Source organism: Pituophis catenifer, unplaced genomic scaffold (genome assembly GCF_029215685.1).
Source record: "Pituophis catenifer annectens isolate HBS135680 unplaced genomic scaffold, rPitCat1.0.hap2 SCAF_4, whole genome shotgun sequence".
NCBI classification, from domain to species: domain Eukaryota; kingdom Metazoa; phylum Chordata; class Lepidosauria; order Squamata; family Colubridae; genus Pituophis; species Pituophis catenifer.
In genome coordinates, this window is record NW_027256884.1 from 85,876,881 (window position 1) to 85,896,143 (window position 19,263).

Genomic DNA, 19,263 nt, shown 5'->3' on the forward strand with positions numbered 1-19,263 from the left:
ACAAATCTGTGATATTGTCAAATATGACCTCATCATGCAGCCACAAAACGAGGTGCCTTCATATCCAAACCAGAATTTGAATGACTTCCTTACAGTACTGTTGTTGTTGTTACTATTAGTCGAAATCTTAGATTTGAGTAGTAAATCTGAATTCTTCTCTGGTAGATTATCTCTAATAGTTACTGTTTCATAATTTAAAATAACTGAAGGTGGGTTATTTTTCATTTTTAATGCAATGCAGTGATTAAATTGGTTTTTAAAAATCACTTTATATCTATAGGACAGACACACACACACAAATATATACTAAAAAGGAAAAAAAAAGTAACACCTTTTAAACTAATAATCTATGTATTATAGATTAAGGGTTAAAAACCTTAGTAATAAATGTAAGAGTCCACCTCATGTAACATTTCACCAACCACACTCAATGTGTAGTCCTCAATGGAACTGCATCTACATGGAGGGAAGTATGCAGTGGGGTACCCCAAAGCTCTGTTTTAAGACCAGTTCTCTTCAACATATTCATCAATGATTTGGATGAGGGGATAGATGGGGAACTCATCAAATTTGCAGACAACACCAAGCTAGCAGGAATAGCCAACACTCCAGACGACAGGCTTAAGATACAGAAGGATTTTGACAGACTTGAACACTGGGCGCTATCTAACAAAATGAAATTCAATGGAGAAAAAAGTAAGGTTTACATTTAGGCAAGAAAAACAAAATGCACAGGTACAGCATGTGTGGTACCTTGCTCAATAGTAGTAACTGTGAGATGGATCTTGGAGTCCTAGTGGACAATCACTTAAATATGAGCCAGCAGTGTGTTGCAGCAGCCAAAAAAGCCAACACAGTTCTAGGCTGCATAAACAGTGGGATAGAATGAAGATCACATGAAGTGTTAATACCACTTTATAATGCCTTTTTAAGGCCACACTTGGAATACTACATCCAGTTTTGGTCGCCATGATGTAAAAGAGATTTTGAGACTTTAGAAAGAGTGCATAGAAAAGCAACAAAGATGATTGGGGATTGGAGGCTAAAACATCTAAAGAACGGTTGCTGGAACTGGGTATGTCTAGTCTGATGAAAAGAAGGACTTGGGTGACATGATAGCAGTGTTGCAATATCACAGGGGCTGCCACAAAGAAAAGGAAGTCAAGCTATTCTCCAAAGCACCTGAGGGCAGAACAAGAAGCAATTGGTGGAAACTAATCAAGGGGAGAAGCAATGTAGAACTAAGGAGAAATTTCCTGACGGTTAGAAAAATTAATCAGTGGAACAACTTGCCTCCAGAAGGTGTAAATGCTCCAACACTGGAAGTTTTTAAAAAGAGATTGAATAACTATTTGTCTGAAGTGGTGTAGGGTAATAACTTTGTTATTCTAGTCTATCCTATAAGTATTATTTTAGAATACATTTGGTGAAGATAATGTATCCTTTTAAAAAGCTAATTATTACTGTAAAGATATAGCCTATAGGTACAGTATGTGTTTTATTTTGTTCTGTTTTGATATCAAATCATCTCTTCAATAAATTTCCAAAATAAATTATTCTATTTTGCAATACACATTATGCTTAAATGGGAAAGAAAACAGGCTAGATCTAGATAGAAATTATTCTCATTTTCTCAGGCAGAAGTTAAATGTTATTTTGTCATATTTTGTCAAATACTTCTGTATTCCAGATATGGTGCTTGGGTAATGAAACAAAATTTCATATCAACAAGACTGTTGATGCAGCTATCCGGTCTGTAATTATTGGAGGCCTATATCCAGGGATTCAGTACAGAGTGGAAGTTGCAGCAAGTACTAGTGCTGGCACTGGAGTTAAAAGTGAACCACAACCTATAATAATAGGTAAGTAATACCTTTGTCCTGCCACTCTGTTTTAAGTAATTACATTTTGCTATGCCTTCCGTGAATCCTGACTGAAAATATAAGGTACAGCTATGGTTGAATATTTTCTATTTATAATTTTTTCTAAAACTAAAACAGAGAAGTGCCTGTATTACTAAAATAAATTACAAACATCAATTATTGTGTGAAAATAACATTGCATTATGAATTTTTCACTTCACCAGTTTGATAGATTTATAGAATAGCTAACAAAAGCTATCTCTTCTGCCTGTTTTGATTACTACATTATTTTCTTATTTATGCTACTGGTGCCCAAGGCCATGTTTAAAGTATGTTATCTGAGCATTTGAGGTTTACTGTTTATCAATTATTCTGAGCAGATGGTCTCTTCTGTTTTCTGCCAAAATACAAGGAGGTTTGAATCCAGATAAAGGAAAAACTGGTAAATACCATGTCTCTCTTTTAAAGTTTTTGTTAATCATACTGAATTAATTTCATGACCTGAGGCAAGCCTAAAAGCTTGCCTTAGAAACTTTTCATTGATATACAATAGTGTTTAAAAGTTTGCGAGCCTATTTTAATTTCCAGTATTTCTACATAAATATGACCCAAAATGTGATTGTTATCTACACATATCCTAAAAGTAGATTAAAAAAACCCAGTTAAACATATGAGTCAAAAACTTTACACCTGTTTCTTTTTAATTGAGAAGAATGATCGAAAGCAACTTCTTTTTGTGTGGCAAAAGTATGTGAACCTTTGTTTCAGTAACTGGTCTGCACCCTCCCATCAACTTAGGCAGCAATATGTTCAAGTAATATTTTGATATTGTTGATCAATCCTGCACATCAGTTTGGAGGCATTTTAAGAACAGCTTCAACTTGGGTACTTATGGGCTTCCTTGCATGAACTATCCACTTCAGTACTTCCATAGCATTTCTTTAAGGTCATAGCACTCTGATGTGACCATTCCAAAATATTAGTTTCTTATGCTTTAACCATTCTTTGTTAGTATGATTTGGATGGTTGGGGTGCTTAGTGAACCGGTTGTTAAACCAGTAGGATCCCACCCCTGGTTCCATCTATGATGGTAAGCCAAAGGCCAAAAAGCATAGGCTGAAACCATGATGCTGTCACTGCCATGTTTCAAAGATTGGATTTGCTTCTTGTACTGGAATGCAGTGTTTACTGTTTTAATTCAAGTAACAAAGTTCTTTTTTGGTCTCATTCTCCTACAGAACATTCTTCCAATAGTTTTCTGGTTTATCCACCAGTCTTTTGCAAACTGGATTGGCAACAACATTCTTTTTTTGGGGGAGTAGTGGCTTTCTCTTGGAGCCCTGCCATATCCACCATCGTTATCCAGTATTCTTCTGGTAATAAACTCACTAAATTCTAACATTATTAATGCAAAAGAGGCCAGTTGTTTCTTAGATGTTACCCTGGGAATTTTTTGAAACAATTTGGCTGGTGGACCATACTTGAGGAAAGGAAAAATGTTGTTGAATTCTCTCCCATTTGTACAATTTGCCTGACAGTGAGTTACTGGAGTTCAAACACTTTGGAAATGGTTTTTTAACCCTTTCCAACTTGATAAGCATCAATAATTGTTTTTTGTAGGTCCTCAGAAATCTTTGTTCAAGCATGACATATTTTCACATACTGGGTTGTGTAGATCAGATTTTAATAGGAATACTCAGAATTCTGTTCTTTAAATAAGGTAGTCGATTATCATCCCATTGATTGAAACACTTTAATTTTCTCTTCAAATGAACTGATAATCCTAGTGGTTTGGTCACATATCTTTGGCACATAGAAATATGCAGCTTTATATAATTTTCCTCAATAAATAAAATAACAAATATAATGTTTTGTTCATTTGTTTAATTGGATTCTCTTTATCCAGATTTAGGATTTGTGTGAAGAACAAATCACATTTCAGTTCAATATTTATGCATAAATATTGAAAATTCAAAAGAGTTCCCAAACTTTTAGGCACCACTGTATCAAAAAATGAAACAAAATAAAAAGCTTAAGAGAAAATACACAAAGTAATTTCAGATGCATAGTAGGTTATGTGAACCACAATCCACATGACTTGTATAAGAGCCAGTGTGAATATTAATATGAGTAGGGATGCTGAGTGCTTGGACAGAAGCAACCTGAAGAACCAGTTACCAAGCTGGTGAGATGTTTGTGGTATTGGGGTAATAGTTGGTGTTGTTGCCTTGGAAGAAGGACAGTGAATAGAAGCCTACTACATCTGAGGAGACAGGGGCCAAAAGGGAGTAGGCCCCTCCTAGAGAAGACCGTTTTAGTGTGTTATATGAGTTCTATGTTCTAGTCCCTATGCTTAACCCCAATGACTTATAATTCGGTTATGAGTGATCTTGGATTTTGGCTATTATTGGATGCCAAATTAGTCTATTTTAAAACATTCCTCAACTGTGATCCAATATTGAATGAGAAGGTTAACCTGACATGAATTTCTAATATCTGGCTGGACATGTGACACAATTCACAATCCCAAGGCAAAATGGTGGAGTTGCTATAATCATACAAAAGGTCTATTGGCTTTCAGAGGTGCTGTTCCACTAATAACTGATTATAGGAATCTTCTGGAGAGCATAAGCTCTAGGGATCCTAAATCTCCCTATATTCAATTATACTGGACTATTTTAATTGGATCTCCAATTTTCCGTTTTTGGTGGAAAGTTGTAGAGACTATGGCCAATTGCAGATCCAGGGAGTACTGGACAAATCAGATTATCTGTGTACTCTTTTCAGGACTCAGACCATAATATAGTACTGAAGAAAGCACCAACTGCATTTCTTATGGCCTGTGGAGAGACTGCAAGGGTGAGGATTCTTCAATCCTGGCCTTCCTTCATCTCTAGTAGTCTTTGATATCATCCAATACAGTATCCTTCTGGACTGGCTTCATGGGCTAGAGGTGGGAAACACAGTGTTGTAGTAGTTCTCTCCTTTAGACTGGTTAGTTTATTTTTATTGAAAATAGTTCTTGCTCTGGATCTGTAGTATCTCTGGACCTATTTAACATCCACCTGAAGCCACTTGGTGAAGTCATCTATCAGCATGGGTTCCAGTATCTGTAGTATGCTAATAAAACTTATTTATACATCTCACTAGGCTTTCCATGTAACACCCAAGGTATTGCATTGCAGGTATTCAGTTGCCCATCTCACCTCATGCCTCTGAGGAGTGTAGGTAAATAGTCAGAACTACAACCTTTCCACAGAACTCAAAGTTTGGTGATGCAACCATGTGTTTAAAGGTTTACAGAAGGCTAGAAAATTCAACCTGATCTTAAATCTGGAGGGAAAAGGTTCCAAAGAAGTGTAGGCACTATGACAGAAAAGGCTACCTTCCTGGGTCCTGCCTAGTGATATTCCCTATTAGATGAGATCCAAAGCATGTCTCTCCTTCTGATGGGATATTTAGATGCAATAGGAGAGAAGTGATCCTTTCAATACTGACTGTACATTGTGGTACTGGGTTGTAGGTTAGCAAGCCCGCATTCGAGACCCAAATGTTGGTATGTGGTAGGGTGAGCTCCCATCATTTGCTCTAGCTCCTTGATGGGGACATGAAAGGATCCCTCACAGGCATGGCCCAGGCAACAGTGATGTCACCAGTTAATCCTTTCAACCTGGAAGCGCCTTGAACAGTGCTTCTGATATGAACAGGACAGGACGGAGATAAACCTGGCTGCCTTATTCTATAGCAGTTTTGTGGCTTCTGAGACAACTGCTTACATAATGTGTTACAGTAATCCAACTGCAAGGTGATAAAGGCATGAGTTACTGTTGCAAGAGCTATCTAGGCCAGGTATAGCCATAAAGTACTGAGTGGGACAAAAGCCTCTAACAACAAATTCTACCTGCTATTTATCTAGTAGGATCTTCAGATAACATGAATTATTTTGGGGAGAGCAGAATCCCATTAAGAACAATAATCTCAAAATAGAGATCTTTCTCTATCTTATTATTAAACAACTATTTCTTCTTGGTAGGATTCAATCTAAATTTAGTTGTTTCCATCCAGTTCCTTATTACCTTCAGACATCATTCAAAATTTCAGCATGTAAAGCTCAGCCTGAACTCATGATATATGGTACTGTTCTGCTGAATATGAAAAAAAGAAAGCTACACAAAAGTACATTTTAAAAATGAATACATCAAAGAGAAACAGAAAAGTCATATACATTCTGATTCTTCCATATTTCTTTGAATCCTCACCATATCACTGGTGAATGTGAATGAAGAGGAATGAAAGTTTGGCAATTATTGCAAATATTTTAGCATTTCTCACTGAAAGTACTGGATATGGCAGGGGAATTTACAAACTATTTTAGATGCTTTCAACCCAGAATTTACATGGCTTAGGAAACAGAAAGGCTAGTAAATGTGAAAATCTTTTTTTCTAGAAGAAATGTGACAGGAAATATGGGTGAGTTACAAATAGATAGCAATTGAATTCCATGAATAAAATAACAACAGAAGGACCTTAATCTGGAAGCATTTAGAAGCATTAGACTACTAAAGTAGATGTCAAAAATAACAAACAGTAGAATTTATTCTTAATAGGACAAAATAGACCCATTCAAAGTAGCAATCAAGGTGGAAAAAAGTGAGAATACATTTTCTTTAAATGCAATGAGAATACTGCCTGTGGCTTCCTTATAAGGGTTTTCTCCCCATAACAGTTGTGCAGATTCCTACTGTTGGTATAATAATTTGAGAAACAGCTGTAAATTTTCACAATTATAAGTACAATAAAACTTGATGTGTCTAATTAATTTTTGGGCCAGCAAATTATTTTTATTCTTCATTACTGTCCAATGGGAGGAAAACATATTTCATTATATTTTAGTCTGCAGAAACAATGAAGCATTACAGGTCAGATACATCCCTCATCTGTATTCTAATTAGCTAACCTGACAGTACTGATTCAAAAACACCTGGAGTATATGAAGTAATTTAGTGATACATGATTTCACTTTTTTTCTTTTTTTCATGCACATGGATCTGTATTTTATGTTTATGATTAAATCTAACAAAAACTAATTCTAAATTAATTAATGTGTTTCCCCCCAAAACCAAACACATTAATATTGTTGACCTTAATTGGAAATATGCATCCATGTTCACTTATTTTCACCCTCTAAAATCACAAAGTAATGTTATTCTGTCGTTTAAATGAATAACTACTTTTGTGCATGTACCGGTAACTGCAAGGCCCCAAAAGATAGAGCAGTCTTACAGACTTGTAAATTAAAAGTACATTGATATAATTGGGAATCTATCCTTCCTAAGGATATGTAATAAACTTTAGAGCTTTCTGAAAATTGCCTTGAGAATTTTCTACCCATTCAGCCCATTAAAAAGCAGAGGATTCTGAATTTGCAGATGATGGAGTTTATAAAGTGACTTGCATAAATGGAATAGCATAACTTTCTGTCTCAAATCCAGTGTAGATATAGACCTTTAAAAAAAAAAAGTAACTAAAAATAAAATTAATATTATTTTAAAACATAATATTGGTCCACAGGCTAACAGAAGCATATATCCTGGAATATGAATAGCTATGCATTGTTTCACACTTCTGCCCTTCTGCCATCTCTTTGAGTTCAAGAATGTCCTTTTCTCTTATATAGTATAGATATCTAGTGTTAGTTGTATCACTAAAAGGTTTGGGAACAGTTCAACAGTTCAATAGCTTTACATAGTGGTGAATTATTATTCGAAAGCGTAAGGCATCCAAGTGGTGTTAAAGCCATTTAAATTGAGATACATTGTTTATTTAGATTTCAACTTGGAAATCACCAAGTTGCCTTTTAGCATTGTGAAGCAACAAAAAAACTCATATGGTTCCATGTCTATAAAAACTACTGAAGGGAAGGGCATAAGAACGACACAGCCCCCTGCTACTGAAACATAATCTATAAATTACTTAAAATATATGCTTTAGATTCATATCTAAGGTGAAGATTTTTCATTTAAAAGGTTATTTTTACATCTTACTTGTAGGATTTAGCCATAGGGTCCTCAATTAAAATGCTTACCATAATATGTTTGTTTTTTAAGTATGAGCTAGAAAGTAGAAAGCTACCCTATTTTTCATTAGCCTGAATAATCTAATAATTAATAATTCTAATAATTAGAAAAAAAATTTAAAGAATATATTTCATATTTATCTACTTATCCCAATGATCAAAAACTTTTAAAACATTGTCATTAAAACAGAATGTTTCTTTATTTTAATTTACCAGAAACTGGGTACATTTTATATAGTCTATTGGTCTAATACATTTTTTAAAAACATATTCAATTTAAAGCAGTTATAATTATTGTATTTTGCTGGTTTATGCTACACATTACTAAAATGCAGAAAATTCAGAAAAGCACTTCAAAAAATACTTATAAAAGAAGAGAGAAAAACAATACTGTTATTGCAGAATAATGTCCCTATTTTTCCACACCCTTCCTTGTAAAGAACTTTGGCCTGCATTGTATTATACAATGGGATGGGATGGGATGGTAAAATAATGTCAAAATTGGAATTACTTTATAGCAGGGAAAGTTTCTTCTTGAATTAGGCAGCTATAATTTTTAAAATGTGCTTTAAAAATGTGGACATAAAGATGCAGATTTTCCTGAAATAAAATTAACGCTACTACAGCTATTCATTTGCAGAAAGCAGTTTTGTTTCTCTTCTCCAGCACTGAAAGAATAGAATTTGGAAATATCTAACCTTTAGTTATATGCATTCAGTTTAACAAATAAACTTATTTTTATTTACTTAAGATTAGAACCAATATGCTGACATGGTATGGCTTTAATAGAAATAAACTTCAAATTTTAATAAATTTGAAAATGACATGGTTTTCAAAGCAAGGCAAACCAAAAGGGTACTTGAATTGTTTGAAATTTGATCATGGCTTTCACATATATTCTATTGCTTAGCTTTTGAGAAAAGAGATTTTATTAAGAAAAAAAAAATTTAAGAAAAAACAATAACGTGAATTATTTAATGAACTTAAGAATTTGGATAGCTTGAATACATATATATTTTAATAAATTATGATTTATATTCATTTCATCATCAAGGAGGTAAATTCCATACCTTTAAAATGATACATTTACATCTTTTTTTCAAAATACAGAATTTACAGGAAATGGGGATTATTTGGGGATTAGACTACTTAATGATTACAAAATTGACCATATTCAGTGGCAGACTGGAAAGGAGCCTAATTCTGCTGAGCCATTCAAACAGCAAATTAATCCTATTAACCAAAATGGAGCCTATATACTTTGTAATTTACTCGCTAATGACTTTTAGACTGGGTGTTCATTATATGAACATTTTTTCCAGTAAATGGGAAGAAATGAGTCATCTCTAGAGATTTTGTGATTTCCAAAACAAGATAAATAAAACTGTGCTTTGTAATAGATACTATTTGTGTTATTCATTATAAAAACAGTTATATAAGATTACTAAATAATATAGATGGATAAATTACTTTTAAATTTTAAATGTATGCAATTACAATCATGAAAAAGCTTTGTATATTCTGTTTTTATTTATGATTTCATCATTATTTCATTAAAAAAAAACCCTAATGAATCAAAATGTGGATAAATGTTGCTATCCCATCTATGCATATATATCACCCCAGCAGTAGATATGAGGGTTTATATTAAATAGTAGATGTCAATAATCAACAAAATTATTGTTTAGAGGATTGCCATACAATTTCTACAACATACAGAGTTTCAGAGACTGTGAAGCAGTACTGTATCAATTTATATAATTGCCTATCTCACACACATGAATGAAATATAATACATAAAATACAAAAAAATAAAACCACATCACCAAGTATTATAAAACTGCCATCCACTTATCTAGTCAATGGTTTGTATTGTATACATTTGAGCCCCAGGCTCAGCCCCAATATCAAGTTTTCAGGGCCAAAAGGCCAACAGGATCCTGGCTAGACTAATGCGGAGGGAATGATTTTCCTTATCAGCCAACATTCCTTGACTGATGGTTAAGCAAATGCCTCCTGCTGGATCAAGTAAAACAAGTAAAAACAACTAAGGAGAAACAATTCCATAAATAATGCCGTCCAAAGCCACAGAAGGTTTTAGAAGTTAATACCACACCTTGAATTGAACCTGGAAGCCTATTTGAAGCCAATACAACTCACAGAACAGTAGTTTCTCATATACTGAATAAAAACACTATTAACTGTCTGTGCTGCTACATTCTGCACCAGAGGAAGTTTCCAAATGGCCTTAAAGAGCTGTCCCTATGGAGTGTATTATGGTAATCCAATCTCAAAACAGAGAGAAGGGTACCATAAGAAACAACAGTGGATGACGGATGAAATTCTTCATCTCCTGGATGAAAGAAGCTCTTATAAAAATAAAAACAAAGAAAAATACAATGAATTGCAGAAAAAAATTAGAAGAAAAATTCGACTGGCAAAAGAAAAGTGGTTTGCTTGAGCGGGGGTTTTGACTAGATGACCTTCCAACTCTATTAATCTGTTAAATCTGTTCAATATTTCTGAGAATAATTCACACAAGAATATACAACAAAATTGAGAAGTGTCTAAGTAACACACAATTTGATTTCAGAAACAACTTTGGTATCCGAGATGCCCTATTTAGCATTCAAGTTCTTGTACAGCATTGTAGAGATGTCAATCACAGTGTTTACATGTGCTTCATTGATTTTGAAAAAGCATTTGATAAAATAAGACACAACAAACTGTTATAAGTCCTGAAACAAGTGGTACTAGATGACAAAGACATTTGAATCATAAAGAATCTATATTGGTATCAGGTAAAAATATCATGGCTCAAAATCTAAGCGACTGGTTAGGACAAAACTCAGCAGCACTTTTTTGTGCGGCTGTTGATAAAAATAGGATCACCAACATTATCACTAACGTCCAATGATGGATATGGCACAAGAAGAAGAATCTACAGTAGAGGTTATGAGCACAGTGACTGTGAGCAGGGACCCTAGTTCAGAACATTCCATAAGCATGACCTCTATTTTGCTCATGATAGATAAACTAGATACAAAACGCATTTACATCACTATAAGGTGTTTTTTTTAAAATATCTTAAATACTTTATTTCAACATTATTCAGTTGAATGGTTTGGGTCCAATTACTCTCTCAGCCCAGTTCACCTCACAAGGTTGCTGTTGTGGGGAAAACAGGAGGAGGAAGGAATATTATGCATGTTTGCCATTTTGAGTTACTTAGAAGTAATAAAGTAAATAAAAATCTAATAAATAAACACATAAAAGTGCTTCTTCACAGTAGCCAGGTTGCAAAATAAAATTAGTGGTTATTTTAGTAAGAATTTCACTGTTATGCAATTTATATGAATGAATACCTTTAAATATCTCCAGAAGGAAAACATAGTTAAACTGTTTTCTATCTTTGTTTTTAGTTCATTTGGGAGCAATTTTGTAGGGTTTTTTTTCCTAATAATGTATCTGTTTTAAAATTTGTCTTAGTGAGAAATCTATAGAAACTTCTTATATTTTGGACAATATTTATGTCCCATCCCAATTTTAGCAGATACGTATGTCAAAAAACAAGCTCCAACAGAGAAATTTAGAGTAAGAGAGTATAAAACAGCCATGAATCAAAATATCAATGAAGGACTGCAATTGGAATTTGAATTCCAACTGACTTATAATATTGAGTATGTCTTTACATTGCATATTGCCCTTGCTCAGAACAAAGGAAAATTATTATAATATTAATTAAATTTATATCCTGCCTTTTCCCAAGGAATTCAAGATTGTGTATGTAACATTCTTCCCTCCAATTTTTACCCACAATAGCTGTCACCTGGAACTAAAAAGTAGCAGCTGAAATGGAACCAGAACCACGGCTTTCTACTCTTAAATCAACTCATTAATTCCCATTGTGTCAATTTTCTAACTTGATTTGGATCTTTCAGTCATACAAGTTTTCTCTTCAGTCATACAATCCTCTGTTACCACCTTGAAGGAAAGTTATTTCTTTCCCTACGAGAATCAAAGTGGAAGCATAAATTTGAAGGGTTACTTCTTTATGTTGGTTGATTAACATTGGTCATGAATGTTGATTCTAAAAATTCACATATAAACTAATGAGAATTAAATTAACAATGTCTCATGAGAAAAGTGACTATTGAAATTTTTAGTTTGGAATCAAGGAAGAGACATAAAGGGCTATGAAATAATGGATAGCATAGATAATGTGAAGAACAGTATGTTTGACTTTATCTTTCATTATTTTAGAGCTTAAAATCTACTGGAATTAAATGCCAGAAGATTACATATCAACAGGAGAAAATTCTTTTTCACACAACATGTAGCTAAATTATTGCAGATGCTTTGGATTATTTTAAAAGGAATTGATAAATTAATGGAGGATCAGCTTATCAATAGCTATTAATGTTAAAGACTATTGATTGCATCAAGGCATTCTGCCTTTAATATTTGTTGCTGCAAAGCACTGCAGGTTGCACTGACTTGTAACCTTCTGTAATGTTCCCAGTTATCTACTGTGTGAGATAGAATGTAAAAGGAGTTGAGCAGATTGAATTCCATGGGCCTAGAGCTGCTTTAGTAGGTCTGTTTTAAGATTTTTGATACCTTCCAAGAACCGATTAAAGTTGCTTTTTTAAGAGTCATTGTTGATTATTCTGTTATAAAACATTTTTAGATTTTATTTATCTTGCCATACCTGTTATGTCATAAATAGCCAGCTATTATGTATTATTATTATTTTATTTATTTATTTAGTCCAATTATTTATGTTATCCAGGAGGGCGTAATGAAGTCATCATCACTGAAAACAACAATAGCATAACAGAACAAATTACGGATGTTGTCAAGCAACCTGCCTTTATTGCTGGAATTGGTGGTGCTTGCTGGGTTATACTCATGGGTTTCAGTATCTGGCTCTATTGGCGCAGAAAGAAGAGAAAGGGCCTTAGCAATTATGCAGGTAAGAACAAGAATTTAGTTTATAATAAATATTCAGCAAGAACATATCTGATTCTCAGAATAAGGAGTTGAGCAGATTGAATGTTGTTTATTATGCTGTGAAAGAACAAGAATATGAAAAGCTTTAAGTGCAATGCTCTGTATCACATTTCATCATTGCTACCAGAAAGCTGTCTAATATTCATACAATAAGTACATCTGATATAAGAAGCCCAAGAATTTTAGATACAACTTTTCCCTAAGTGAAAGACAAATTCAGCAGGCTTATTTATTTGCAAAATTAAAGAAGGAAGTATATAAATAAAGCGGAATTGATAAGCTCAGGTTACTAAACATCAACTTGTTATATCATCATTATTTTCAATCATATAATCATAACCAAATTAACTGAGATGGAGATCAATATGTCTTCATTATGTGATTTCACTTTCCACCTTAAAAAGAGAATCAGTACATTCAAATCCTGTCCTAATTTGTGCTCATTAAGTAATTAAATGATAGTTGAGTTAAAGACTATCTAACTTTGTTTGATAATACTGGATACATTATAAATAAACATTCTACTTATTTTTGATAAAACAGTATAAAACACTGGGGGCATTCAAATGAATGCATGACACATTTTTCTATTTATGAAAGAAATAAAAACGCATAAGGATAAATTTTGGAATCTCATGTGTTTTTCTATTATTTTGGATCACATAAGGTTTTGTTTCCATGGTTTGAAAGCAATGTAAAAATGTGCACCTAAAAAGTTGATTTACATTAAAACACTTTTTTTATAAGGGCCCTGTGGTTAACAACTTAATCAACTTAATTCACTTAGTTATACTGAACTGAAATCAGTATAAAGCAAAAGACGTTTAATATTCTTCATGCTGCCTTCTGTATTAAGATTAGTGTGAAGCAAGAATATTATTATTGCATATTCCATTTCAGCTAAATAAGGCTGTGAATTTCTCTACAATTTTGATGCATTATTTTTGAAGAAAAGTATTATTCATGTTCTATTTGAATTCAATGAAACTCTGGCTGTGTGCTATTCAGATCAGATTTCAGACTCTTTCTTTTTTTTTCTTAATGATTACATACATTGAACATTTATGTTATAATTTTAAAAACAATGTTTGGTTTGCAGATTTTTATTTTTTCCTTTTCCTTATAATAAATATAGCATTTTCAACTTTCTCTGTTTTTAAGGAGGTAGATAAATTTTGTTCAAAAATCATATCATTAAGCTCAATTGCACAACAGGTAGCTTTGTTTTATTATCTAGAATGATTAAATAGCCATTTTTTCATATTTAAGGGAGGGGTAAAACATTTGCTGCTTTATTTAGACATTCAGAAACATCAGATGTGCTAAATACATACGTCTTCAACTCTCATTTAATTGCTTGACATCTCTGTTATGTATAACAGCATGTTTCTATAAATAGTTTTGTAACATCTAACAATTTGTAGGTTTACCATATATGCAAGATACATATACGCAGAATAAATATATTTTAAAGCATGCAAAAAATTTGGTTCCTTGCTGGCAACCATATACTTTTAGTCAGCATAAAACCATTATCAAAAACATAACATCTATATAATTTCTCTTCCAATATTTATGTATATGGTATTAACTCCTGTAACACTTTAAAGTGTGTCATATTGTACACACTTGTATATTTATTGTTAAATGTTGCATTTGCCTGATAGTGAAACTTCATAATCAATTACATTTGAAAGCAAAACATAGCATCTATATGCTGCCAGCTTGCATGTCCATGTAACTCCTTCATATAAATATAAAAAACCCATGCATTTATGTTCAATCCTTTATTATGGGCTGCTGCTAATGCTTAAATGTGAATTGCTATAATTTGAGCCTGATTTTAAAACATGTAAAACTTATTTTTGAAAGACAGCCATGCCCTGTAATTGGCATTGCTTAAGAGTTTTATAACTCACAATGTATTTACTTTTCTTGTTTTGCAGTCCAGTCCTTCACCTTCACCCCTGCAGGTATTGTCCATTAGTTCTCTTTCCCCCAGCACCATACAAATGAATCCATTATAATTATTCAATTTATAAAAGAACTAAAAACTTGTGTGCAAGAATCAGCATTCTCTTTATAAGTCATACTAATGTGGTATTGTACCAGTGATTCTAAAAGAATGCTATATTATAATATTAATATATTTGTCCTTAAAAAACCATGCTCACACTTTAAGCTTTGTTAATTTTTTATTCTTAATTATTCATTTAAAAATAATTTAATAAGCATTGTTTGAAGCAGAAGATAGAGTACAAACGTACAAATTTGCAAAATTTTGAGGTAATTTATATTATAGTTTAATATAGATGTAATCTATATTATACTTTCCTGCTTTTGTAGATTTTTTTTTAGTTTAATTTTATGGCAGATATTACCAAAAGTTAACACCCTTAAATCCACATGGCAGGCAGTAACTTATTCACACATAACCCATTCCAATTGAAAATATTTATAAAATTATAAATATTTTATAGATTTATGAAATCTATGTCATACAAATAAAAAATATTTATAAAACCGGATTCAAAATTTACTTCCTTAGAATTCCTTTATCAAAACTAACATATAATTGAGTGCAATAAAATTATATGGGGCAAAAATAATAGTGCATAAAGAATTCTCCCATGGTACATACTGTATGCTCATGGAAAGCAATAGGCATTGTTACATCAATAATTATGTTTTAATAAATGTTTGTCTATGTCTATTTCAAATAAATTCAGAGTATTTGAAGTGAGTATTCCTAAATGCACAAATGAATAGATACATTTTAAAAGGTTTATATTTTGTTTTTATTTGTTTTAAAGAATCATGATGAGTTTAAAACATTTGAAACTTACAATTTGATATAAACAGCCAAAGAGACAGAATCACCCATTACAATATATCACAGATGATAAGTGCAAGCCAGCATGGTGTTCAACAACTGACTCAAGTGGAACTTTCTGCCAAACAAATAGGCTTCTAAAATCTTTGGGCTAGAGAACTTCATATGACTTGTATGACTTTAGGATCTAAAGCTTCACTTAAACATCACCTTTTCAATTTATACCCAATAAAGCTGCTGTTGAATTAAAGTAACATGAATTACTTTATGAATAATAAGATAATAACATAAATAGTTATTGAGTTACTTTTCATTTAACTTTATAAAAAACTAATTTTAATTTGCTTATGTCCTTAACTTTTACCTTTTAGGCAGCTTTTTCCATTTCTTCATTCTAAATTTAGCTATTGAGTTGTTTCTGATGTCTCTGAGAGCGCCATCTCTCTCTCCCTTTCTCCCTCTCTCTCTTTCTCTTTCAGCTTTGATAACTCACTTATATCTTGTTTTACTTGTGTTTCTTGCAAACCTCAGCAGGAGATCACAAGTGCTTACTGATAGCGCCCAAAACCTCACAGCATGAGGAGATGTCCAGTGTAAAGATGTTAACCATATGACTCCCTTTAATAATCTACAATAAACCATGAAAACATTTGACTGTCTGTGCTAAGGTTTTCTGACTGCTTGTATAGAGAAAGAGAAATATAGTTTAGAAACATACCTACCAGGAAAAATAGTATTACCTGTCATTTTAACACTATTTATCAGAAAACCATATGATTTCACAATGGAAAACAGACTTCTTCAAGATGGATAAATGTCAATTGTTTAAGAAATAATATTGATCAAAACGACAGGTTTATTTCATTGGGACAGTTTCAAAATCAAGAATTAATTCTCTAATTTTAGACATATTCTGTATCGAAATAAAAGTCCACCCTCAAAGTTGAATACAAATACATTTTCAACATGGGAATAATCCCAGTAGGAAAACTGGATACGTGATACTATCATGAACATTCTAGCCCATAAAACTGAACAGTAGAAAGACCATCAAAGTCATCAATACGTGGACCATATCTGTGATACGATATATTACTGGAATTATTATTATATTACTGGAACTAGACAGTTTGCACTGAAAAACAAGAAATTTGATGATTATTCAGTATGCATTATATCTCCATAGTGATGTTTATGGGTTGTATCTGTACTGCAGAAGTGGAGGCAAGGGTTTATTTCATGTCAAACACATTTTTGGAGATGCATGCACTGGCTTAGTATATAAAAGAAGGAGAGGAAACTAGATAAAGATAAAACCTGGAAATGGGTCACATCTGAAGCATTAAAAAAAACCTGTATACTTACTTTTGCCTGTTAAGACCAAACTGTTCAAACTAATGCAGTCAAGGCCAGAATTCAAAAATCATCAGTAGTAGTTCATATACTTAGCTCATGCATGAAGATCACACAAATTGATTATAAACAACAAAATAACACAGTCAACAAAATGATTCATTGGAACATCTGTAAAAATTATCATCTGCCAGTAATGAAAAGTTGGTAGATACTTACAGTTTAAAAAGTACAAGTACTAGTCAGAGACAACAGAATAGAAAAGAAAGAACTGGAGAAGGTAACAAAATACAAAGAACTGCAAATAGAAGTTTGCCAGAATATCTCTGGCAAAATGTAATCCCAACACATCTGGATTACCAGTTGAAAACCATTGGCATTGATAAATCATCAATTGCAAAAGACAGCTTTACTTGGATCAGTTTACATCCTGTGACAATGCCCTTAATACTGTCAAACAAGTTATGTCTACCCCAGGTCCTTGATAAGGACTCCATAAGTAGATAAAAATGCCAAATCCAGTTTAAACATCTGATAATTGTGCAATTAATAATAATAAACACCTTGTGATTGTGCAGATCATAATAATAAACAGTTTACATCCTGTATGATACCTTTGATATTATTAAACAACAACATCTGCCTATCTAGTGTCCTTGGGAAAGTCTCGATAGAGGTACAAAAATGCCACATTCACACTAAACTCAGGGGCTGACTATGCAACCAACCATAATAATAATATAGTTTTCTTCATTCATACATCCACTGTGGTGCTAATCTACTGTTTATCAAAATAGTAGTTTATTTTGTATTATGTATGATCAAGAAGTTCTGCATGAGGAGCCTGACATTTAGTGGTTCAATTCATAAGATTTTTCTTCCTCTTACTTAACAAAAAAGCCAGGCGAACAAAATAATAGCAGAGAAACAAGGATCATACATAATCGGGTATTCATCAAGAAGTTCTTATCTACAGTGGAGGCTCTGTCTTATGGAAATGAAGTTTAATGTCTGCTCACATCTAGATTTATGATGTTATATTATATTGGTTGATGTAGATATCTAGTATACATTTAAGTTTTAAAAATTGATTATCTATCTTTTCAATTTTAGAATACAAAAGGTGTTTTACACTACAAAAACTATAACACAATATACTGTATACTGAACATTATAGCAAAATTTGAGCCTACAAAGTTCTACTATACTGCTATACCACAGGCATATGTCCAGCTAGCCAAAATCCTTATGTGTGGCACTCAATATCTTTGCAGATCTTGAAGAAATTAAGTAGGAACAAACCTGGATTATACTTGAATGGGAGTACATTGGGAAATCACTGTAGATTAAATTGGGAATGCAGAACAATATCTAATCCACTTGCAAATTATTAGCCTCTTCTCATCCCAGTGTGTCCATAGAGTTATTAATGGTTGAGTTAAAATCATCTCATAGCCAAGATGAAATTATCTTTACTTAAATAAAATTATTGTTCAAAGCCAGTTGGACTGAGAAAGAATATGGTATTTCATTTTTCTGGCTGTTTTATAACTGTAACATGGAAAGCAGAATATAAGGAGTATGTATTTATCTTTTTATATGTGCAATAGATATCTACTGAAAGATGCGAATTAATTCCTACATGTTCTGAATTTATTAATACATCCATTTTCAAGAAATCTGAAAGTGTGTTATGACTATGTCAATCTGAATTAAAATTATATCTTTGTTTACAAACAATAGGTATGCATACTCCTGGAAATTAAAGATTCTGATGCAAGTAATAAATTAATTTAAATTTAAATTTAAATTCCAAATAAAAAGGAATAGCTAAATATTTACTAACAGCGTAGATTAATATAATTTGTTTAACAGAATCATTCCCACAAGCAGAAGTTTTGGAAAAATTTTCAACACTGATTATCTTTTCTGAGGTAATACTTATTAAAAGAGGATTAGTCTATATTCACATTTGAGGAAAAGCTTATCAGGAAAGGAATGAGACTTGGCTGGCAGCATTGAAGTTTTTATTTGTAGTTGGAAAATGTGGCCTACTAGAGATAGCCTTTCGCAGAGCTCTTTTGCCTTGAAATGTCAGCTCAGAGTGTTTAATTTTTTTTCCTACC

At 32.6% G+C, this 19,263-nt stretch overlaps 1 protein-coding gene across 1 annotated transcript in view; it reads left to right on the plus strand.

The window, feature by feature from the left end:
• Nucleotides 1-19,263, plus strand: part of ROBO2 (roundabout guidance receptor 2) — a 722,028-nt gene that overhangs the window by 663,654 nt on the left and 39,111 nt on the right. The window contains exons 17-19 of the mRNA XM_070943636.1: nucleotides 1,691-1,862; nucleotides 12,731-12,913; nucleotides 14,898-14,924. Coding sequence (XP_070799737.1) covers nucleotides 1,691-1,862; nucleotides 12,731-12,913; nucleotides 14,898-14,924 — 382 coding nt within the window. The remainder of the gene's footprint in view (nucleotides 1-1,690; nucleotides 1,863-12,730; nucleotides 12,914-14,897; nucleotides 14,925-19,263) is intronic.